The 25,190-nt window shown below is 38.2% G+C and overlaps 1 protein-coding gene across 1 annotated transcript in view; it reads right to left on the bottom strand.

Moving 5' to 3' along the window:
- Positions 1–7,542: 7,542 nt before the first annotated feature.
- The window catches only part of CHST8 (carbohydrate sulfotransferase 8), a gene marked incomplete at both ends in the record, with an annotated part of 142,224 nt that continues 124,576 nt past the window's right edge, over positions 7,543–25,190 (bottom strand). The window contains 2 exons of the mRNA XM_082318996.1: positions 7,543–8,691; positions 11,137–11,174. Coding sequence (XP_082175122.1) covers positions 7,543–8,691; positions 11,137–11,174 — 1,187 coding nt within the window. The remainder of the gene's footprint in view (positions 8,692–11,136; positions 11,175–25,190) is intronic.

The following is a 25,190-nucleotide window of genomic DNA, read 5'->3' as shown; positions in this document are numbered from 1 at the left end:
ATAAGTGGAGCAATTCTAGGGCATCAGACCCAAAACAGTCAGAAAACAGATAAATAGTAGGCAAAATATCCCAGTTACCTGCCCTAAGCATTAGCATACCTCACTACTGCTAGGTGTAGGAGTGTTGTTGTGAATGAATACTGTAGAAACAGGTCAGCTCTTTGACATTCTGTAGAAACGACAGCTAAAACTGTGTCCTGTGGTCTTCAGTACATGTAGCTATATGTAAGCTGGCATCACCTTCACATGACTTCTGTGGCTACATCATGGTACCCAGAAAGGGTTATACTGACGGGATGCAGTAAAAAAATAACTTTTTCTTGTGATCGTAACATACATTAGTCTGTATCTATGAATTTGAAGGTGAACTGTAGCCTGGAGCTTTCATTTCTTAGGAAAGAAGCCACCTCCACTAGTGTTTAATGGATTGGGACAAGCTCTTAGTGCAGTTGCCTTAGGCCATTGCTTCCCATGCTGCTGCTCCCTCTGCTTGAACGTAATCTTAACACCTTTTGCAGCTGGTGATGTTACTTATGTTTGGATATGTTGAGAGGAAATTTCCTGTATTAAGTGAAAATAAATCTGGACTGGAATCCCAGATTGGGAAAGTAACTGTGGAAAAGTTGGATTGTGAAAGCCTCTTTCATTTTTTCATAACTTGACAGCATAATTTTAAGCTCCAGGAAAAAATGATGACACTGCTAGAAGAGATCACTGATAGAGAGTCCTATAAAGCTGAACGTGAAACATAGGGTGAGCACTACTGTAATAGCTGCATTTAAACAGAAGAGTTCAAGTCTTGTACAAGGTAGGTACATAATGGAAAACTTGACCTCCACTGCAATTCTGTTAAATGTGTGTCTTCAGTTTAAGAAAAAAAACGTTGGGTGGCAAAAATAGCAATGGATGGCAGAGTTTGAAAGAGCTTATTCATGCAACTGGGTAAAAATCACTGTGGCACAAACTGGCTGGAAAATGACACTTAAAAGATTTGCCCATGTAGAAGGTGTTATATACGTATGGTCCTTGCTACATGCAAGTTAATTGTCCACTGAGTTGTGTGTATGAGTAGGACTTCCCAAAGTGTTATTTTTTTTTTAAACTCAATATTTGGAGTTCTTCATTAAGCCAGACCATAAAATATTTTTACAAGGCTGGATGTCTCTATTAGACCAGTCATAAAGCAAACATTATCCTTATTCTCTGGCATGACTCACAACTAACTGTATCAATTGCTTCATAATATGTTAACCAAATAGCTAGGTGTCAGTGAGCAAGGCTTAATCATGTCTGTCTTCCCATTCTATGTCAGTATGTTCTATACTGTCTTGCCCTTGCTGCTCAAGTGATGCATTATGTATAATGCTTTCACATACGTAAAGATTAAATTGAAGTGTGGAACACGTGAGTGCCTGCCATTCTTAAAACTTGAATCCACTGTGAGTCTAACTGCATGTTTAATTCTGGACGCCTCTATTTGAATGGCTAGTTCTGAGAAATTTTGGCAAGAGTGACTTACCAGTGGTAAGTCTCAGTTGTCACTGGTATAGCTAATCTCACTCTCTTGTACTTGACTCCAGTGCATTCTTACAGCAGTATCACGCTGGAAACCATTAGAGATGTTTGTTTACAGGCTTGTCTGCTAGGTTCCATTGATGAAAGCTAAGAAAATTGCTGGCCCTTCTTAACTGGTAGCTGTTGTCTTGGGACACTTCCCAAGTCATTGTTCAAGAGTGTGCAGGTGCATGCTGAGGCACCACAAATAACAATGCCAACCTGAAAATAATCCCTTGAAGCAATATTGGCTCAAACAGGCTGTGCTGTGACTTGTCTCTCATGTTGTGCTCTGAAAACAAACTGCGGCTGCATGCAGATGGCTGCTGTTCTGGTATCACTGAAATTAAAATGAACAGATCAGGCTGATTTTGTATGGTTATGTTTCTCTTCCAAATGGTTGGCTGGACTGTGCCCAGCTACCTGTGTGATTTCTTGTTGGGGGTAGAAAAGGAATATCTGTCAACTCAGTGATTTAAAGCAACTTGTGTCAATAATAAAGCAATAATAATTAAGCAAAGCAACAACAAAAAAAAACCCTTTTCAGATTTTATCTAGTAATTCCAGATAATATGGTACTGTTTGAGTTGGCCTGGCTAATTAAGTCTCATTATTGTATAAAGAAACCAAGAACAAAGACAATGTGTTATTTAAAAGACAATGCGTGTGTTTGATATTCCTTGTATTCATTTTACAATTCAAGTTTGTGGGATTATATCTCCCCCTCTGCATTTGTGAGTTCTTATATTAAAATATTACTGTTAATAGATACCTTAGTATGTGTAATGCTATTTGCACAATTTTTTTCTATGTACATTATATGCATGTATATAAGTAGATAATTCCACATGGATATGTGATAGGTGTGCTCTTGCTTCTACTGTGAGCAATGGTGTTGCTCAAATGGAAGAAGCAGCTCAAAGAAACGAAGGATTGAATTCACATACTGTACAGTACATGCAGTCTATGTATGTGGATCTCTCTCACTCTGTGGATCCTCTCAAAAAAAGATACTGTTTGATCATCCAAAGTGTGGACTTTCTCAGTAAGTTGCTCAAACGAGGCTGGGGAGGGAACGGGACCACCAGAACTCGGTACCTACACTTTAAAAACTTTAAAAACTCTTTACTTCAGTCATTATGAAGATGAGCTGTAAACCAATAAACCAAATTGTGGCAAAAATGTCATCTCCTATCCTCAGTCCATATTCAGTTTTGATATTGTGTAGTCTAATGTACTCAAATATTGATGATTATTATGAAAAAAGTGTTGAAACCCCATCATGTGAATTCTGAAAAATTATGGACATAAGGAGTTAAGAAAATTCACTTTAATCTCTTGATTCTTTTTTATTTTTAGAGGCATAAACCCCCATAAACTGACAGTACTGGTATGAGGTCAACCATAGTAAATATCTGTTGTAGTGTGGGGAGCTTTCATAATACAAAGACCTGCAAATCACCATCACTCAATTTGTGTACATGACAAGGATAATTTTTTTATGCATACTGATGTCTCAAAGGAAATGACTTTGTTCAGGTCCTCATGAACTTTACATACAGAGCATCCCGATGTCAAGTTTTTAAATTATCCCTTAATTAAAAAATTATTGCTGTTTTGAGTTTCAGACTTTGCAAAGGCAGGTAATAAACTGCATATTGCACAGTTCAGTACATTTCACTTGGCTGCGTTCTGGGCGACTTGTCAGTGTAGTTCTGGTGCTGAAGAACTTGTGTCTGACAGAGCTGCAGCAGGCAGCTTGGAATGCCAGGACAGCAAAAGCTGGCTAACAAAATGGTCTTCGTTTAGATGATGGTCTTGCCTCTTAAAAATGGTCTCTTAATGATTCATTCAGGGAACACCTACTTAGTTTACACAACTTATTTTTGTATCCGAGTTAATCCCTTTCCGTTTTTCCAACTATAGGCTTTAGACTGCTTTGAGACATAAGGTCTAATATTCTGATCTGTTGGTGTTTCAGTGTCTTCATACCTCAACTTCTGTGACTGCTTTAGCTGGGTCCTCACCCCTGACTTGTTACTGTGAACATTTTACTCCTAACATGCTGGTCACTGAAATCCTAAAATGGGAAATGTGGATTTTGAAGTTGTCTATATATCAGGAGTAACGGAGGGCTGCCCCAGCTAGAATCAAGTAAAGTACCTCCAGTACTGGAAGCAACCTAAGAATGGATTTATGTAGCTGGAAGGCAGGTCTGTGCAACGTGTGTGGGGTGGGAAGACGCTGGGGCAGTGTGACTGCTGTCTCCACCTCAGCTATTTGTAGTGATTAATGCTACAGTGGACAGAGTTCTAAGACGATAGGAGTTGTGAGTAGAGAGGTAGGGCAGAAAAGGATTGGGAGTGAAAATATTGAAAAAATTTAAGGTGAGAACTAGGAGTACAGTTCTGTAAACAGTCCAGTAGTAAGAAAATTCACCTCTTGCCTAAGATGCATCAAGAAGAATTAAAAAACAATTGGATTGACAAAATGATTTTGGCTAATTATAGAAATACAAGCTGTTTACCTTGGCTCACCTTTGAACTAGGCTGTTTGTCTGGAAATGGGAGTTTTTGTACAAAATCTTGAATTTCCACTTTCCATATGAAACTGAATATAAATTTCCATATGAAGAGAAGAATAAAATATGGAAAAAAATCAGAATTAACAACTCTGAAAAAAGTTCAGTTGCATTATCAAAAATGAAAATGTAAAGATTTTTATATGTGGGAAAAAGACAAGATTATCCAAAGGGAAATGAGCAGTCTGAAAACTTAACACCATCTAGTTAGAATTGTTGCTTTTTATTTAAACACTTTGATATGAAAACATTGTTTACTCATCTGTTGCCTTAGCTTTTTTTTGTTCAATATAATGCATCTCTTCTGGCTTTAAAATATATATCTTTACAGATCTGATTTTTTTTTCTTTGAAACCATTTCTTGCCTTGTTTCTGCTAGTCAGTAGGGAGTAAGTAATGAAAGTAACAAAGCCAAATTAATGCAACTAGCCAGTAGTAAATACATTCAAGTATTTAGAAGGATACTTCTGTTTTCCTTGGGATACTGTAAAACAGATGCTACTGTACCATATACAGCTTGGCATAAACATGCAAATCCTTTATTTAGCAGTCTTTGTTTAAAGAATGCTTGTTACCCCAGACAAAATAAAACCCTGCCAAAGTCTTCATTTGTCATTAAAAATATTATTCCCCTGTTGTTAGCTTTTATTGAAGTAGTAAAGGTTTTTAATTAAAATAGATTTGGGGGTCTAGTGGTAGGAAAAGCACCAATATGATACGATCAGAAGTGCAATTTTGCTGGTATTTTCTTCCACTCATACAGTGAACACTTTACTGATGTGTAACTGTACCAACAAAGTCTTTCAGATGTAAACATGACCTTGTGGCTCTATCAATTTATGTGTACATGTAGATTAAGCTGAAAAGGGACTGGGGTGAGGGAGGAGGAGGAAGGAGAAAGTCTCCGATGTGAATCTAGCTGTAGGATTAAGTTCTTTAATCTTTCCCTTAGAGATCTCTAAAACTAGCAGAGGTCTGGATATAAATGATATCCAGCTTTACTCTGGTCGCATCGCAGAGCTAACCTATGAGTCTGCGTGTTCTCTTCTGCTATAATGGTGCTGCAATAAGGTGAATTGAGATTCTTCTCTCGGTGGAAGTTCACGCACTGACTTGAATGAGTTCAGCACTAGTCTGCAGGAGCAGCGATAACACACTGTGCTCTGGTACACTGACCTGCTTGCAAGGTCAGACCCTGAAAAAGAAGCTATGAGGGCTCCAATATTTATATCATCCTTTCCTTGTGTTGGTGAGTATTTGTGATTTCTGTAACTACTGGCAAATCAACTGCATCAATTAGAGGACTGTCAGTTCTTAGAGCACTTAATATCATTACATGCTAAGGATGGCATAACTCAGATTCCTAGTGGTGGTCCTGACTGTGCCTCACCCTTCCCCTGAGTAGATCCCACCACTATCGGAATGAATGTTCTCTTCTGTCTGCTTTAGGAAGTGATTAATGTGCCTCGTTTTCCCCTGGATACTCCTCAGTGTGACCTGTTGAATGAGGTTATCTGCCACACTTACCTGTTGGCAGAGCAGCCCAGGTGAATAGCCCCCAGGCTGTTGCTGTTGATCTGAGCTGGGCTAGCAGAAAAATGACTTTGAATAAAAAGGCTGTTCCCTAGTCATGTGAGCAGATCAACAAACATCTGGGGGGGTGATAAGGGGGGATAGGTGGTTAGCTGCAGCAGCAAGGCAGTGATGAGGAGCTTGGGCAGACTGGGAATGGTAACTGGTTTCATGGAACAGCGCAAGTTCCACATTACCTTTCTAATGCAAACAGTTTTTCTCTGAACAAAAAATGAAAGTCTGATGTCAGACATGACATGTGAAATATTTGTCAGTAAAGTGTTCAATACAAGGTATTTTAAAACTTTTTTCCCCTATTAAATTAAAGCAAACACAAAAAACCACAACAAAACCCCCAAAAAAGATATTGGATGTTTCTGGGGAACCTGTGGTGCCAATACTTTTGATGCATGAAACTATCTGTATGAGTAAAGTTGTTTGGGTTTTTTTTGGTTGTTGGGTGTGTTGTGGGTTTTTTTTGTGTGTTTTTTTTTTTTTTTTTGTTTTTTTGTTTTTTTTTTTTTTTTGCATCTGAACCTGTAAATGTGAAACTACTTGTGTTTCCTCTTAGGTGTTTGTACATTTGTACAGTGCCAGTTGTGGTAGAATTCTTGGTTGTGAAATACAAACTCTAGAAATTACTGGGGAGTTCAAGTTTGGCATTGTGGCAGTTTGAGACTTGTTCCTGTATTGCCAATTTAAATGTCATGATTTTAACTGGTTAAATGACATGTAAACAAGGATACTGTGTACAGAATTAGTGTGAAGATTTACAAAACGAGTGGAAGGTCTAGTGTTTGATTATCGTGGGAGATTTCTGCTAGAGATGAAAGTAAGTCTTCTCTTAAGTATAGAAAATGAACAACTGAACTAAAACACCTGGTATATCTTTTGCATGTTAAGTCAGATCTAATTGTTACTGGAATAAACAAGTGCAAATTGTTTGCAGCAATGAAAAGAACTACACTGTTGGGCAGGAAGTTGCAGTTACTCTTACTTGGTATTATGAAGGAAAGATTTTTATATTCCTGGTGACTATGAAGATTAAACCAGAGATTTATGTTAATGCAAAGGATTAAAAGAATCTTAATAGCATTTATAACGATGCAAATGTTCGCCTGCATTTTATCTTTTTGCAGATGAATGTGCCATAAGGGAAATATTGAAGGGGGAGAACGCATCCTCACTCTGAATTGCAACATTTGGTTTAATACTGCACTCACATGGTCATTAAGTATTAGTTGTTTTCACCAGTGTGTTTTTGAACAGTGTAAGTGTGATAGGCTTTTTCTCCCTAACTAACTTATAAATATTGGGAAATAACAATCTATGACCAACTCAGATACATAGTGCCTGTTCAGTGTATGGCTTCCTATGTTGTAGAGTTCGAACTGTAAATATTACTTGGTGTGTGGGTTTTTTTTTTTTCTTGCTACTCTGTCACTTTCAGACTTAGTTTCTAAATAGTAAACACCTTGAAATACTGTTTCCACTGTAGAATTGTCAGCTGTGTTTCCCCAGTTTCAAACCATCCTCCCAGTGCAAACACAGGCCACACCAGCATGGAAAATTATGTGCTTTATTTGGGAGCCCTGACATATAATATTGTATATGTATGTACATATGTTTCATATGGAGAAATTATAGAAAAAATATGATTTGAAAAAGGAGGCAATCAAGGTGAAGGTGTAAACATCACTAGCCACTTATGTTCTGTTTTGGAATTTTTCCTGCTCTTCAACCGATTGTTTACTAACAGACAAGTATATATAAACAGAAGCCACCTGGTTATGCAATTCAACTGATATGACTGTGGAAATGTCCCAGCTCTCAAATCAATATAAATCTTCAAAAGGTTTTGAGTAGTTAAACATCAAATAATCCATGTAGTAAAAGTCATAGCTTCGTTGTCGTTGAGAAGGAGAAAGCTCTGCAAAATACTGTTGTGTAATTTTAGTGGTAGTTCTTTCTTCATTGGAGTGCCTGTCTTTAAACTTGGGGAAAGTTAAATTTTGTGGAGCACCGATTAAGTGCAAGAAAAAGTTTGCATCCTCTTCCATACTTTCAAATTTCCCAACAAAGTCATAGTCTATTAAACATGGGCTGCAAAGCCTATTGACGTGATCCCAGTGGATATCCATGCCCACTGGCCTATGTACGTCCAGGAGATACTGAATGAACTCTTTAAATTTGACTCCAGAGCCTGTCCTTAATGCTTCTTTGGTGGCATTGACACGGTATCTGGAAATGATAGCTTTTCCAAAAACCGGGTGGTAGTAATTGTTTGGATGTTCAAACTTGTCCCGAAATGCAGATACCAGCTTTTCAAAAGGTTCACGAATAAAAAGCATCTTTGTGTAAGTGTTGAGCCTATGATAAATTCCTTTGTGATCAAACCCATCCAGCCTTTTTAAATAGTTTCCATAGTGCACTGTGTTGTGCTGTATATCTTTTGTGGAAGAAGCCAGCCCGTTGAGAACCATGAGCACACGTTTCCAGTTAGAGCAGCCGGCTTTTGGTACTTCACAGTATAAAACTCTATATTTGTCTTCTACAAATATTCTAGAAACATGATAAGGAGTGATTATTCTTCTATTATTACTCTTGTATTTAGAACAAGTTTCCCTCATTATCCGCTTTCTTTCTCTTTGGATCTGATAGAGGCTTTTCCACTTGTTGTTGTTTCTGTCCTCAGATTTAAGTGTGGGCAGGTTGAGAATGGAGCTATTCATGGAAATCAGAATTGGGCTCTTCTTAATTATAAATCTCCTCCTCCGTTTATGGAGCCTGATGGAATTAATTTCTTCACCTTTCTCTTGATCTTTCATAGCAAACATTATGCTGCTTTGCCTTCTGTCTGTGCTTTGAAGCTTAGTGGGTACATTTTCAGGTAGGTGTAATGAATCGCTCTGCTTTACTGTTGCTACTCCGTCTGCACTATTTTTTCGTAATCTTCTATCCCGGTTATTGCTGGAAACACAGTCCTGATGGGGGAAAAAAAGATGAAAGATGTTGGTGAACGAGAGTGTGTCACTATTAACAGCTTGTACAACTTATTGTGGATCTGTTCATACGCTGAGTCCAGCAGAACTGTATAACAAAAGGCATTGCTGCAAGTCCTCAATGCTGTGCCTACATTGTGGTAGTGACTTTTCTCTTATCTTGTTCTGTGCTTACATGAAATTTCAAAGGCTGAGATGAGCCTGAACTGGTAAATTCTAGTTCAGATTTGGATTTACCTGTATGTTAGGTGGTGCCTATACCCAGACTTTGATAAATACTTTTGTCTTAGATACATTGTCTTTGAAATTTCCGCAAAAGGTATCTGAGTATTTTGAGGACTGGCTTAATTATTCCAGACTGTCTGTTGTCACACAAATCTGTTTGTTTTTTTCCCTTCCCTCTTGAAGTAGCTTATCTTTGCAGTGAGGGCAGTTTGCACAGAGCGAAGCCTGACAGGGGAGGGAGGTTTATAGTGTTTGTAAAGTGGAGTGAAGATGAAGAGGGAAGCAGAAGGGACTGCAGTGACAATGTGGAGGCTTTGCAGAGAAGTGGTGGGTTTGGTGAGAGCAGCGTGCATAGGGACCCCAAAGGGAGGCTTGAGTGAGGTAAGCCTGGGACCAAAGCAATTGAGACTTGATGAGAAGCAGTAAGGGGTGGGAATGAGGCTGTGGCTGGGATTAGGCAAGTGAAAATGGAGTAAGCAAACCGGGTCTATGGGTAAGGGGTTTCTGGGACCTGCTCTTTTTCATTAGGTGGATCTCACCAATTAATATTTCTTTTGGCGTACAGCCCAGATGTGCTCCATTACTTCCTGCTTCTCAAAGCAGCCGAATTAAATCCCTGTCTGCATGTCTATACCTCTAAGACTAAAATTAGGTTCTGGATGCTGTTTAACTACACGTCATCCCTGTTCTGAGAACTCCTCTGGAAGCCACGTGGCATAAGAACCACTAGGGAGTATTTTAACAGAGGACGCAGATGTAGTTGCAGAATGTTTATTGCTTACCTAAAATACTTAATGTTTATTTAGGGGTTTTAGAAATAGTAAATTTCTGATTTTCAGTCTTTATTTTCTCCCTAATAGTATTTAAAACTGGCCTCAGAAATAAGATACTGGGTGAATTTTAAGGTGTACAGTACGGGGATTACTAGGGTCATGCTCTTTCAAGGTGGCAGATTAAATCTTAATTGTAATAGTGATTATACAAGTCTCTGGCTGAAAAAAGAGATGCTATAGGTAACTTGTCAAACTTGTGCTGTCATGAAGGTCATATCTAGCCACATTCTTCTCTAAGGGTGAGAGGTGGAAAAAAAAAAAGACTTGGTATTCATTACAAAAAGTATTGGTGACAAAAGAACAAGAAAAATCAAATTGTATTATTTTTTTAGGTGACTTGCTTAAGTGGATCACTATTATACAAAACTCAGAATAGATCAGTATTATTAATTATAACAATTTTTACAGTACTATGCAAGTTATTGCAGAAGTTAAGCTTCTAAAACCTTTTTACTGGCTGTTCTGGTGTTGGAGGTGGTATGTGATGGGCAGACTGGGAAACCAACTGATAACTCGTCATACAAGACACTACATATTCAGTTGTTGGGAGCAATTGTTGTACACTGCTCTTATTCAGAGGTTGTTTCTGGTAGTCAAAGGTGTATTAAAGTTTTTGTCTATGTAAAATACCAGATGTATTTCTAAATATTGCCCTTTACAGAGTGGCTGAAATTCAGTCTTATTTACTCATGATGTGGCTGATATTTCAAGGTTATCAAATTCAGACTTCCTAGATATTCACAGCTTTAGTGATGACGATGAACCTACAGTTTTTGAGAAACTCAAATGCCAGGATTTGAATGTCTTCTGTCAGTGTAACCCTTCATCCAGAAGGTCAAGCTGGACCTGTAGAGATGGAGGGATGTCAGTCACACCACACTGATTTCACCAGGCAATGGCATTTGGGTAACAGCTGGCAGCTGCTCAGTTGTTCATTTGCATATTTTGCACTTGTCTTTTAACTATGAAATGGTGAATGGCTGCGGTGGGGTGTCACTGCTGCTGTGGGTGTGCTAACAGCCACTAGATGGAGGAATTTCACCAGTATTTTTCTTTAGCCTATCTTTAAGCGCCTCTCAAGACATTAATTTGATCAGTACGATTTCATACAGAATATTAATACATGCAAAGTTTACAGTATCTTTTAGCAATATCCAGTCTAGGAAAAAACTCATAAAACTAAAGTTGCATAGCTTATCAAATTCATATTTTAAAAGGGAAATTTGCACTTCATGGCAAAGCTTTGATGCATCTTTTCTTTTCAATGCTTCATCTCCCACAGTCTGGTGGCCTTATCTGGGCCATCTCTATCTGTACTCCACACTCTGAGTATGGATAAAACTTTCCTTATGGACTTCTGAAAACTTACTTTTTTTGGTTGCTGGAATCCCATGTTATATTTTATCCCTAAACAAAGAAAGAAATGTAAGTCATTATTTAGTAAAAATAAAAACATTAGTTTCATTTTTGCTGGACTGATAACAACAGTGTGTCCTCTCAGTAACTAAAAGGAAAACAGGAACAAGTTCTGTTAATACAATGATAAATACACCAATGACGAATCATAATTTATGTATATTTCATAGTAACAATACTCCTTGGAATGCCTCTTTATAGATGTCATAACAATTGTGAAATGGAATGAATGTCTCTACCTCTCTTTTACAGATGGGAAAACTGAGATGGAAAAAAGTGATTGCTTAACCTCAGCTAAAAGGCCAGTAGCAGAATGAGAAGCAGCTGAAACTCGTGATCCCAGGTTAGAGCTCTAAAAAAAGGCTGTTCTTTGTGTACTTACCTAAAGCTGTGTGGCTTCTTCCCTCCCCACCCCTTTTGATAGTATGGTACTTAATCATAGTATTAGCTTGCATTGAGTACTCTCCTTTGCACTAAAACCGAAGTAACACGCAGTAGAGTTATGTATAAGTGAGGTAATGTTTGTAGAGTTTTGGAGAGGCAAAACAATATAGAATTGTGTTTTACCAAATCTTCTGGATTCTACAGTGATGTCTACCTGAAAATATAATAATAAAGATGTGACAATCCTAGAAGGCAGCTTTAGCAGATGTGTAGGATGTCTTTACTCTTCTTAACCTCTGCTAAGTGTAAGTTAATAATACAGGAATGTATAATGGAAAACAATTCTTAATTATGAAATTAATTTGGGGCTTTTCAACTTATAAAACTGCTATCATTGTCACAGTTGCTTGAAGACTTCAGTTTAATAAGTCTGCATTGTGAATCCACAGTCTTTTTGACAAGGGCAATTACAGGTAAAGGTATTGCAAAGCATTATAAGTGAAAGCATCACTCGAAAAGCTCAGTCTCATCAGATTAATTTTCATGGTACTATGAAAGCTCTCAGAAATACTGTGCATGCATAGTTCGCTTTGTACCTTATTACAGTTAAGTAGCAAGTCCAACTTACGTGATCAATCATGGCTTTTTTTGTTTGTGTGTTTTGTTTTTTTTTTTTAAATCAGATCTACAAACTGATGTTTATAGTAGAGTCTGAGTAAAATTGCTACGGTTATTTCTATGCTGTTAGAGCTCATCTAGCAGTGCTCATTACTGTTTTGGCACATGAGCCAAATTAAGCTTTAATTCCACTGCAGCAATTTTTTAGCAATAAACTCAAGCTAGGGTGGATGGGGATATTGTGATTCTGTGCCTATTAAAAGCAAGGGGCGTATTATTTTTACTTCATCAGAAATAAGTTCCAGACATCTTATAGAAGGAGTCTTAAGCCTTTTCCTAGTTGCTTCTCGAAAATGTTTACCTGCCAAATAAAGTTAAAAGGTATATTCTAAAGAGAAACAAAGCTAATCTATAGCATCCTTGTGTGGGTTCTGGAGGATTAAAACTGATTCTGTTGCACTAGGCTTTGGGAGATGTTATTGAGCTGTTGTCCAGTTCTTGATGTGATTGGTTAAAGAACCACATTTATTCTACTGCTGTGTAGCATGTTACAAAGCAGTGAAGGTATGGAAACTGCTGTCCAAAAAGAGCAGCAAAAACTGAGCACCGGCATTTTGAAAGAATTGATAGTAGAACATGGGTGATCTGTTTAAACCATGAAAATGTTCTGTTTATCAGCATACGTAACCTCTTCTCTTTTGCTAACCCTAAAGGCATAACTTTAAGCTGCTTGAGCTGCATTTGTGTTGGGTGCTTGGCCTCTGCTCCTAAGGCATCATTAATACAGCTAGTTGGAGTAGTTGCTTAACTTTTACTTCAGACTTCCTTGTAGCTGACCTTGAAATTAAATATTATTTTCCTTATAAATTCAGAATATTGTTATGCTATCTCTTTTCTTACAGTCAGAAATCATATGTGTCAGGTACAGTTTTGAAAAGTTAACATGGTTAAGAAACTTAGTCTGGTGTTGTGGGTTGGTCAATTCTGCTCACTTTCTATGGATATTTTTTGGTTTCTTGTGTATATGTAGTATAATGCACTTAGTAATTCTCATAATAATATTATTACAGACAATAGTCACCATTCTGTTCAGTACTAATTCATTCCTCTCAGGTATTTCATTTTAGGTCTTTCTTTAAACTAGACTGAGTAATGTTAAGTCATGCCTCGTCCTCTGTCACAGATCTTGGAGATTTACTTTGGCTGTCAATACTGTCAACATGCATAGGTGAGAATTGACATATTTAAATATTTCTCCTACTGTGAACTAGTTATATTTACCAGTGCAAGATAGGGGAATGGTTGTGAAACCCTCCCTGGAAGATCAGATCATACAATGTCTACAAATTCATTCCCTTTCTGAAAACATTTTGAGCTTTTCACAATTGAAAACAAATAGAGGAGAAAAAACTTGGTCACCTATCAGAAAACTGTGCAAGTATTTTGGACAGGATCAGATGCAAATATCAGAGCACTTGCTGTGTCCAAATTGTAATGTAAAGTTAGGGTTAATTTCCACCCCTTGCATGGTTTGTTTAGTTGTGGTCATTTGTCCTGACTTCAGTGGGAGCAGTGATAGCTTGTAGCAAAACCACACACTTTGTGTAATTACTTGATAAAGTTGGTACATATCTGCCATGAATAATTATTAAAAAAAAAAAACCACAAAAATGCAAAGAGCGGATATGAGACCTATCTTTTTTGTAGTTAATATGACTATTACACTTTTGTAGTAGTGTTTCATAAAGGTAACTTATTTGAGAGATTAATACTTTGCACTGATAAGCTGTGCTTTAAAAAAAATAAAAATAAATCCTAGTAGGAGATGAGTAACTTTAAAAAAAATGATTCTTCATTTACTGGCTTTAAGATGTAATCAGAACAACAATTCATGTTTAATGTAAATGTTTGGTGAAGCACTTGCCAATCTCTTCAATGTTTTCTGAATTTGTGACTTCTAAAGTTGGCTTCTTTTAGCTCTCTTTCTCATGATACAGTCTGTCACTTCAGATTTAAACCTACGTGGAAAAAAAACCTCTTAAGTGCAGTGAACTCAGGGAAGTTATATTGCACAGATCTATTATACTAATCAAAATCTAAATGTTATGCTATATCTTTACTATCCATGCTACTTACCAGCTCTCAGATGTTACTGCCAAAATGCTAATATTTTTTTTTTTGCTGTAAATAAGCCACTGGTGTCTGCACCCAGGTGAAGTTAGTGATCATTAAATGTTTGGTGCCAGACATGAGGATGTCCTGGTTTCAGCTGGGACAGAGGTTTTCTTCCTGCCCCCCCCCCAAGTCTAGTGCTATGTTTTGGATTTAGGATGAGAATAATGATAACACACAGATGTTTTAGTTGTTGCTAAGCAGTGCTTACACTAGTCAAGGACTTCTTGGCTTCTCATGCCCTGCAGCAAGAAGCTGGGAGGGGGCACAGCCAGGACAGCTGACCCAGCCTGGCCCAAGGGCTATTCCATACCGTATGACATCATGCTCAGTATAGAAACTGGGGGGAGTTGGCCAGGGGGCAGCGATCGCTGCTTGGGAACTGGCTGGGCATCCATCAGTGGGTGGTGAGCAATTGCATTGTGCATCACTTGTTTTGTATATGCTGCTGTTGTTATTTCCCTTCCTTTTCTATCCTATTAAACTGTTTTTTATCTCAGCCCACGAATTTTACTCCCACTGGGGGGGAGTGAGCAAACAGCTGTGTGGTGTTTAGCTGCCTGCTGGGTTAAACCACAACAGACATTTTTCTCTTTGTGGTCACGCAGGTAACACCACAGGGTGGCCCGTGGCATATATCCACTATATGGAAAGTAAGGTGTTGCATAACGCAACTCTGAGAACAAGCACAACAGCTCTGAGAGCAAATGAATTAACATTGTAACCAGCGACTATTAAACTAATATAATGAAAGCTTATCACAAATTTGTTTTAACATGCTCTGGTCAGATCTGTCATTATCTCAAACTGTTCCTGTCTGTGTTTGGGTGCCAAAAAGGCCCAGCTGAAACCAGGACAGATGATGACCAATACCTCACTAGTGCTCAAACAGAGAGAGAATAGCCAAGAGACAGAATCATTTTATCAATTGTACATCATTTATGTCACTTTTCATGGTTTTCTTTTCTCTTCCCCACATGCAACCGTGATTTTCCAGACTTGAGCTTGGCCTATGTTTTTATGTCTGCTTTTGTTGTCTTTCATGAAATATGAGCCTTATGCTTCATCCAGTCCTACCACATAGTCAAACCCATTGTGAGCTTTGCTTTTTTTTTTTTAAAATGCTCCTAGTAACACAATAAAATGGCCTTCATCCTCCCTGTGTAATATTATATAGCTTTGCCTCTCTGCCTTCTCCTCTGTCTCTGCTTCAAGACCTAATTTTGGTTTGCCTCTGGTGTTTTCCTCTGTTCTGAGACTATACTACAGCTGAAATATTTTTTAATAAGAATGGTAACTTCAGGTCTGCATCTGTGACTCCATCCCTTAGTGGGCTTCTATGAGCAGTGCACACTTGTTTGTTTAATCCTAACTGATTTGTGAAATAGTCTCTGGAAGAGCCGTTACTGTCATTGCATGAACATCTGCATGTGCCCAAGTCTTAGGTCTTTACTCAAAGACAACAACACGTACTTAATTGCAGAATCAATAGTAGACTATTACTCAGAATTGTGATTGGCATGAAAAATTTTTAGTTTGAAAAGGATTTTCTCCAAAATATTGGTCAGATCATCTTTTCCCAGTTTTTTTGTCATTTAAAATGAACTCTTAACTTGTACAGCATAAAAGAACTGCCTATTTCTGATCCTGACTTACTCTGGTGTCTAATTGTTTACATATTTGAATTAAATTGCTCATTAAAGAAACTTAATTATTTTTAAGATTGCTACTGTTGTAAATTATTTGCTTTTACATACATATAAAATATATATCTGTAGTGTAAATATTTGGAATACTTTTTAAATATAGAAACGTCTTGTTAGAAAATGCTTTTATTTTGAAATTGAGGCCTAATTAATAGAACAAACTATATATGTGTACGTATCTGTTTTAATTGTTTGCTATGTATAGATCCTTTTTATATCTAAAATGTATAGTTTATCTGATTAGGGAAAACCCTCTCAAAAGTCCCCATCTGAGCTATGTACACAGTACCTCATTTTAATACAGACGAAATTAATGAGGCAAAGTCAAGAAGGCATGGCAAAGCTGTAGCACATTTTAGATTGTGCATCAAGAAAGAAGCAAACCTATACAGTGAATCTATATAATCTAAACTCTTTGAGTCCCTAGTGAAGCTGCAAATATGCAGTGTCATTTCCCACAGATGAGTAAACTTTTACAGTGAGTGCTTTGGTTAAATGATACACTGCCGAGCCCTTGTCAAAGCTAAATGCTTAGTGACAGGACACGCATCATTGTATTTTAGAGACTGGTGAAGTCATGTATTTCTGAGACACAGTGTCTGTTTTCACATCTGTTTCATGCTAATTGTTGCAATGGTAAAGATGGCACAAAAAAATTTACTGTATTCTCTATGAATGACAGCGTGCACGCAGGAAAACCTTGAGCCTCCTGCAGTTTGACCTACGAATCTGTCTGTCGCTCTTGAAATGAATGCAGTCAAACATAGTCTCCATAGCACCTCTTGTTTTTATGGCACCTTTTTGTGCTTGGTGGCAGAATAATTATATATATGACAAGAATGGTTTTATTTATGTATGAACTGTAAGGGTGAATTATTGGGGAACTCATTTGTAATGCAGCTTTTCTGCAAAAAATCAGATGTTACTGTAAATATTCTGATACCCATCGCTACAGTATGTACCATGTAGCGTGGGTTGTTTTTTTTATTTTACATCGCAAAGCATAGTAAGTTATTTGTTACTATTCCAGCTTTTCACACGTGAGAAGCAGAGAGGCTAATAGCTGCATTTGCCAAACTGATCTGATTTTAGGTTGTCATGTTTTGAATTACAAACTCAAATATTGATTGTCTGAAACCCCCATGTTACTAGTCAAATTTATTCTGAAAAATTTAAATCCAGACTCATATAGTGAGTCTTTAGGAATGTCTAGATCAGAATGCAGGTACCTGACTTCTAATCATGATGTTCAGTTCACCACATGGGAGGTGATTGCTCAAGTAGTGAGATGTAGTTTATCCACTGAAGACTAAGGTTTTGAGGCCCAGATTCTGCTGCGCATCTCTGGATGTATCGGATTCCCACTTACATGCTATCTAGGCAGCTGGATGTGTGTATCCTTAACGTGCCACGGGTCAGTGGACTGTGGGCTGTAGAAACACTTCCATCTTGTGTGAAGCTGGCCCAGTAGGGTTGGGGACTGAGCTGCTGAGAGAAGGATCCTTCAGTAAGCTTCATTGTAGGGCACATGGGTTGCATGCAATATAAAGCTGCAACTTCTTAAGGAACCTCACTGTAAGAATGACGTATTTTTGTCGCTGGTAGGTGGCGTGTGTTCTAGGGGGGCCCTGATTTTTATAGCCATGATGGAGAACAAGGACAGTTAACTTGAGAGTACTTCTTTTTGCTTCCATGGTGCGATGCTAGTATTTATCAAGATGCAATTATTGGCTCCTCTTCAGTGCTTTCTACAATATCTGTTTTTAGCTAACACTTACAGCCCCCTTTTTTTTTGTACTTTTCCTGCTCTTAATATTCATGCTTTTATTCTTTCCAATGATTTCTTTCCCTTCACCTTTCTTTCCCTGTGTAAAGAATTCTCAGTCTCTGCTCTGACTCCGTGATCCAGTACTTTTGAGGGTGTAACAAAAGCTAAGCTTGTAATGTTTCCAGAAACAAGAATGTCTTAACTGGATTAACTCCATTTTAGTTGATCCTTCTCAATGTGAAACTTGTGTTCTATCGTTTTACCGTTGTCCTTGCTAGCAATGGTGATGCTAAAAAAAAAAAAAAAAAAAAAAAAAAAAATCTCTTATAGGAAAAATCTAGCTGGGATATTTCATACTCTTCAGAGGGATGTTCATTAACAGCAACATCTGACAGGACTGCATTTTTATTCTAATAAAAATATACTGCATTTAAAGTAAGATTTATAGAGAAAAGATACATTTCTTTTCTGAGAGCTGTTAAATAAAACAATGTTTATTTGTCATGCAAATGTTAAACCTTATATTCTCATGCCTCAATGGTTCTGGTACGCAACATTGATCTCCCTTTACTGCTTTGTGACAAAGAACCTGATTCCTTAAGTCCATCTTGCTGATTTAAAGGAGCTGAAAACTTAACCGTTGGGTTTGATGGTTATTTCCTTTGCACAGAGGGGGATGGATAGAATGTTTCTGTGGCTATTTCCCAGTCTCCAAAGTAGCCCTTCAGAGCTCTAAGTACTTAAGCATGACTCTTTGAGTAAAGAGGTGCTTTTTTCCCTATTTTGGGAGGGCATAAGAAGTTTGCCAAGCTACTGAGGGTTAGGGGTTTTTTTAATCTCTTTATGAGCCTTCTTTCATATGTGAGTTCCTTTGTAAATCAGATAACTCATTCTTCCTGAGTTCTTAGCTTTTTGTTTCAATCCTACCATTGCCAAGCATGCAATTTTTAATAGTTTAAATGCAATCTGTTTGAGCAACTTGAAACTCTGGCTTGTGGCTTATTCTTAAGCAGCTGTTGTGGTGAAGTAGAATGGCTATCTTTTTGGGAAGTATTCATCCTCATTTTCCCTTCTCCTGTGCTAGTATTGTGCACAAACTGAATTACTTCATATTGATCTTGTGCTTTTCAATCCGAGTCAGCTTCAGAGAGGTAGGCATTCAGTCTAAGTGAAACAGCTTCATAGTTCTAAACCAGACAAATCTGCAGTTTCTCTATCCTGTAGGCAGCAAGCAACGCAGTATTGTGCTGCATTTGTGTCATGGGGTACTTACGATGGTAGCAGCTTGCATGCACTTCAGTTGATTAAAACACGATTACTCTGGCTTTTTGTGACTGAAATGACTTTCCATTTTAATGAAGTAAGGGAGTCTCTGGATGGAAGTACTGTATATGGGGAAAGCAATGCAATTCTGAAGGGCATACCCTGGAAATAATTAAAAGCGTTAGGTTCATCCATCAGTTTGAACAAGGAAAAAATTACAAATGGGGGAACCAAAGTAGAGATCAGTACACACATTAAGTGACTTTTAATGTTTGCCACTCGAGGACTTTCATGCTGTCAAAGAACTTGGTATTCCCAGTTCATTTGTGGTACCAGTAGCCAATCCTGTATGTCCAAATCAAGCAAAACTGCACAAAGTCATCATTCTGAAGCACAGTGCTTGCCGAGTTGTAGCTGCTGCTATGTTGTCATTGCTTCGCTCTTGATTCCTTGATTAACTCCATTGTAGCCAATACTCTTGACGTATCCCTCTTGACATTTTAACTTAGGCCATCCTTCGTACACAGCTTTCTCTGCTTTTTCCAGTAAGGGATTCTTGGAGTAAAAGATCACAGTGTGGAGCTGGTACTCACCATTTCTAAATGTGGGTGCCACCCACGTATAGTGTTTATGTCTACACAGTGTTTCTCAGATAAAGGACCCAGGTTGTTTTCTTGCTGTTTTTTTTGCCCTCATAAAGGCTTTGTACCTCTTGGACAACTTGCTTCATGTCTGTGTTGCTGTATGTATTTTTGTGTTAAGTGTACTAGTAAGAAATACCATCTCCTGAAACTTCTGTTTAGTTTTCCATTATTTTAAACACAAATTCATGTGAGAAATAACTGTTTTGATATGGTTTGCTTTGTGAATCTTTTTATTTATCAAGATCCAAGCAAGAAAGAAGTAGAAACAAAAATGGTAGCATTTTAGAGGGATAAATTCCTTTTGAATTGAAACCCAATTAAAGTGTTGCTGTGACTTCCTGGTAAGTCCCACCACCTACATATCTGCAGTGACTTTGTTATCTGGGTATTGTTTGAAACTGTGGTGTTAGTCTTGTCCAAAAGTTATTAATTTACATTCAGACTTTGTAATGAGGCTTTCTTTCATCTGTCCTCTACTCCATTGTTGAGATTGTAAGTTGTTTGAAGAGAAGATTCTTGTATTACTTGGAATTCAAAAACCCTGATACTTCTTTGACTTGCAACATGCTAATAGAACAGGTATATGAACCCTTAAAGAAAGACACGTACTACTGTGTTCTTTCATTATGTTCTTATGTTCCGAAATATACTGAATCCATCCCTTTGACTAAATAATCATGTAACTTATGCTTGGTCTGTTTCCTCGATAGCTGATAAAGGGAAGGGAAATGCATGGTACCTTTATATTGCGAGCTTAATTGAATGAATACAAGAAGCTGTTTGTGAATTTATTATGAGGAAGGTGCCACTACTTGTTTACTGTGTCTTGTCTTTGCTATTTAGCCATCCTAATTAAAGAGTGCCATTTTCTGACCTAACTTATAAATCCTATAAGAATTCTATGAAGAAAGCAGAAAAGTCAAGCCCGTGCTATTGCATTTCCCATTCCTTTTGTGAGCCTATCCCTGGGAATATCGTTAATTAGCAACATTAGCTTTCAGGCACTGTCAGCAGTTACTTGCAATTTCTACTTAATACCTTTCAGTTATTCTCCATTCTGATATTTAATATTTGCATATTGCCTTCATAGCGTGACTTTGACAAGGACGTTACACTTTATTCAGGTTTATTAAAAAGTAAAAGCTAAGGTTTAAAATACAGCACTGCACTTATATTTAGTAGCCTGTAATAACTATTCAAGTAACCAGAGGAGTTTCATTGAATCTCAAGCAAGCACTTCATGTAATTTGTGACAGTAGGGGAGAAAGAGTTAGCTAGCCAGAATAGCTCACCTAGAACCCCAGAAATGTTTCAAGAAACTGTGCAAGGAGGACACTAACACTTCAGTGGTCTTTCTGTTGGAGGGAAGACAAAGTAAGACAAAGGTAGAATTCTGGACTGCTTTCATGTCATTCTGTAGAGACATTTCTTCAGGAGAGAAAGCACAAGTGGAAAGAGAGAAGGCTGCAGGCAAAACTTAAAAGGCAGATCTACACAGAGGTGCCTCCGAGTGATGAAGTTCACTGATTTGATAGATTGACTGTGGATTAAATACCACAGATATGCATCCAAATGCTGTGTTGTTATGTTACAATCAATTAGCTGGAACTGATATGGTTTTCCTTTCTCCTCTTTTCATAGCTAATTACTGACAAGTCTTCCTAGTATAAGAGATCAATAAGTGGTATTAAAAAAAAAGTTAACACCTGCAACTTAGCTACAAAACATGATTCAAAAGGGGTGATAATTGGACAGACTTTAATTCATGACCTGTGAGAAACAAGCAGGAGACAACAGTTCTGGGAAAGCTGAGTGTGAGGGGTTGAGCTCTTTGCCAGGCCTTTTATTCCTGACTAATGAGCAACTGAAGGACAGTGGTATTTTCTGTTAGTCATTTCTCACTGACCCTACTCCTCGCCTTTGTGGAAGACTTTCTGTTTCTTGTTAAGGAGCTCACTTGCACTCCTTTGCCAGCCAGATTTTAGTGACTGATTGGTAGAACAATTTGCTTGCATAAGAACAGTGTCTTGGATTGACTTTCATATCAGTAAGAATGAGGGGGAAATGGCTCTGTTCAAAAACGGAGTGCTGGCTACTTGTGGTGTCCATGTGACATTACGTGGTATCCAGAACTTATCCTGAGCTGGAAACCCAGGTAGGAAGAGTCAAAGTGCTAGTCTTGAGTTTTAGCAAGCTTGAAACTTTTTAAAGGGTAAATGCAGGCCATCTTAAGATGTTCTGAAACTTTCAGAATTCACAATTTAAGTGTAAAGCTAGAAAAATCCATGTAAAGCTAGAAAAAGTGGTCATTATTTAATTTTAAAGTTTATAATGTTTTCTGGAAAGCTGTCCTACTCCTTGACTAAATACAGTCAGCCTAAGATGCTAACCAGAAAAATAAATGATTGAGTAATCACTGGTAATTCAAGAAAAAAGCCATGAAAGTTGAAAGTGGCAAGGAAAGTATATACATCCTGAAATGACTTAGGAATTGTACCGATCTCTCCACTCTGAAGGGATTATGCCTTGTTACCTCAGTGATCCAGACCTTTGCCTGTCTTTCTGAGGTCTTACACAAGTGAATACCTAATTTAGCAATAATCTTTCTCTTTGTTCTTCCTAGTTTCTGCATTCAGTGGGGATACAGATACTTTAGAGATGGACTTGCCACCAAAAGTAAGGGGAAGACAGTCTTCAGTGGTATTTGGTTTGGGAGTTCTGCTGTACTGGTGGCATATTTCACATGGGTTGTGTGAAGCTCATCTTCCAAAATGGTACACTTCCTTTCTGCCTGGAGAAGGAGTTGTAATCACCCTCCACCAAGGCTATGATTGCATTTTTCTACTTTGGACACCATGTTGAGGGATTTGTCTTTAGCAGCATGTTTCACTAAAAGTGTTATATGGCAGCCACTCACCTTTACATCCTTGAAAATTACAACAGTGCTTTCTCCAAGAAATTGGAGATATGCTCTAAGATAGCTCTGAGAAATGTACTTAAAACTGAGAGGAGTGAAACACTTATTCCATCCGGAGGTCTCTAGTTTTAATACTGTAGAGTCTCCAGATGCTGTAATGTTGTCTCAAGAAACTTAAGAAATTAAGGATAACCAAGCCAAAGCACAAATTAAGTGAATTGTTCTCAAGTCCAGTTAATAAAGAAACAAACAATAATGCTGATGTGTCAAAGGACTTCAAGGCTATAGTGGCAGATGACATGAAACTGCATCAAAAATCAGATGCAGAGTGTGGTGCCTATGCCTGACAAAACAATGCCAGCAGGTTGAAGAGGCAGTCAGATACTGTTATTGCCCATGGAGGCCACCAGGCATATCAGGAGGCATTTCTCTATCAGTAAAGTGGCAATTTGGTGTTTGTGTTTTCTCCTTGACTATGTAAATGTCAATGAAAATTGGTAGTAGGACACCTGGAGAGCAAGACCTCATGTCTGCACAAGTTGTCAAGTATCTCCTTAGCTTAGTGTAAGGGACAGTGCTTGAGGACAGGAGGGTTTTTTAAAATGAGAGAGAAGTTCTTTTGTTCTGGTGAATGGGATGAAGAAGCTTCAGTAAGGTAGAGTAATAGTTCTTGCTGCCTGAGAAATCTCTGACTTATTAACTGTAGGCAGCAGGAGAAGAAATTCATAGCAACTTGAGAAAAGAGTACTGAACAAGGACTGGTGGTTCTCAGTGTCTAACCTGTTTTGTACTACGGTCTGTGAAAATGGACATGCATTGCTGAGGGTACTTAATGCTTCACATGATGTGTGAGTGTCTTGCAGGTTCAGGTGCTTACAGAACATATGGTTTGAGCATAATGAAGCATTGTATCATGTGGGCATGATAAGACAATCCAGCAGGAGCAGGATTTAGAGGACATTTGTTCTGTTAACCACTGCTCACAACTCTTACCGTTAGGAACTGGATATCTCAGGTTCCGATCCATTTACAGCTCAATATTTGTATTGGAGGGAGGCCTTTGGTGCGCCTCTCCCTACGCGCTTCCCAGCGTAACGCTACATCTCCATTCTAGCATTATTTTTCTACCTACAGTTGACTGCAAGTACTTTGGATGGTATGCACAGGGAGCTGCTGCTGAAGTAAATGGCTTTCCCCTATCCACATAGCTCTTCTGTTCACTTTACTTGTCACTGCCTCTGCCAGGTCACTGCATTTTCCTTCCTCTCCCCTGCACAATTTAGAAACATGGCATCTGACAGAAGTAAAAGAGAAGATGCACCAGTGGTGTGGCAGTATCTCTCAGATATGTGGGTGAGAGAAAAATAGCCTTCTGTGGGGACTGGTGATTGTTCTCGTCATCTCCACACCTGGATGACCTACACTGGTCTTCTAAAGGGGTCACATCTGCTATGGCAGGGAGAAAAGGCAGGTATTCTGTATTTGGTCACTCTTCCCCATTTCCTACAGGTGCCACCTCTGTCTGTGCAGCCCACTGCCTGGGTTGCAGGAACCAGAAGGGCTCTAGTATATTTGCCTCTTTCTGGCACCCTGAAACATCAGTGGTACCTGAAGTGAGAAGCCTTCTGCTGCTGACATTTTATGGCCACATCTGCATTTTTCATTCACACATAATAGCATTTCCTAATTTTTCTAGTATCCCAATGTAGAATGGTGTATCAGCCCAAGAAGGGGCCATATGAACTGAGAGACTGAATTGTTTGCACCTACCTTGACAACCCAAGTTTGGGATACAGCTGCTATGTCATTGAATCATCTGATTTTGTAAGTCAGTGCATACAAACAGTGAGTAGCCAATTGATTGCTGAGTATGGTTAGCTAGGAATGTAACTTTTATTTAGCTGATGAAAGTGTGTGAATGTGTCTGATTTCACTGCAAGCTTTTCTATGATGATCGTTGTTCAGAGCATTTCACTATATTCATGGTTCACTCAGTACATTGCATACAATTATACAATTTATTCTCTCCATTATGCATTGGCTAAAGGATCTGTGAAGTAATCTGCCACTAATTCAGTCTTCTGAGACAACTGTCTTGCAGATGGAACTATTTCCTGACAGTGAAGCACACCACTGACTGGATGTGTGGCTTACACAGTGTAATTCAATATTGTAACTTGTTTGGGTTTTTTTGATGCCTCTGCTCTAGTCCTGATTAAACCCCAGGTTTGTAGCAGAAAACTATGTACATACAGGACTTTACCTATCTGACCATTTGTTTCATCTGAAATGCAACACTCTCACTTCAGATGTGGACTTTTTACTGAGCTACTTAATATCTTGCTGAGTTTTTTTCTTGAGAATGCATGCATATGGATTGCACTCTTACGTGTAAACACCAGATAAGACCTATTTTTAAATCTTAGAGTAGTATGTAGCTCTACTAGATAGCCTCTAGGTATCAATCTTTTGCGTTTCTCAATTGTTTATTAATAAATATTTTACCTTTGACAAGTCAATTTCAGTCTTTATTTC

The sequence above is a fragment of the Platalea leucorodia genome (assembly GCF_965183815.1).
Source record: "Platalea leucorodia genome assembly, chromosome: 8".
Classification (NCBI taxonomy): Eukaryota; Metazoa; Chordata; class Aves; order Pelecaniformes; family Threskiornithidae; genus Platalea; species Platalea leucorodia.
The sequence above is the reverse complement of the archived record's forward strand: the minus strand, read 5'-3'. Positions and strand labels throughout refer to the sequence as shown.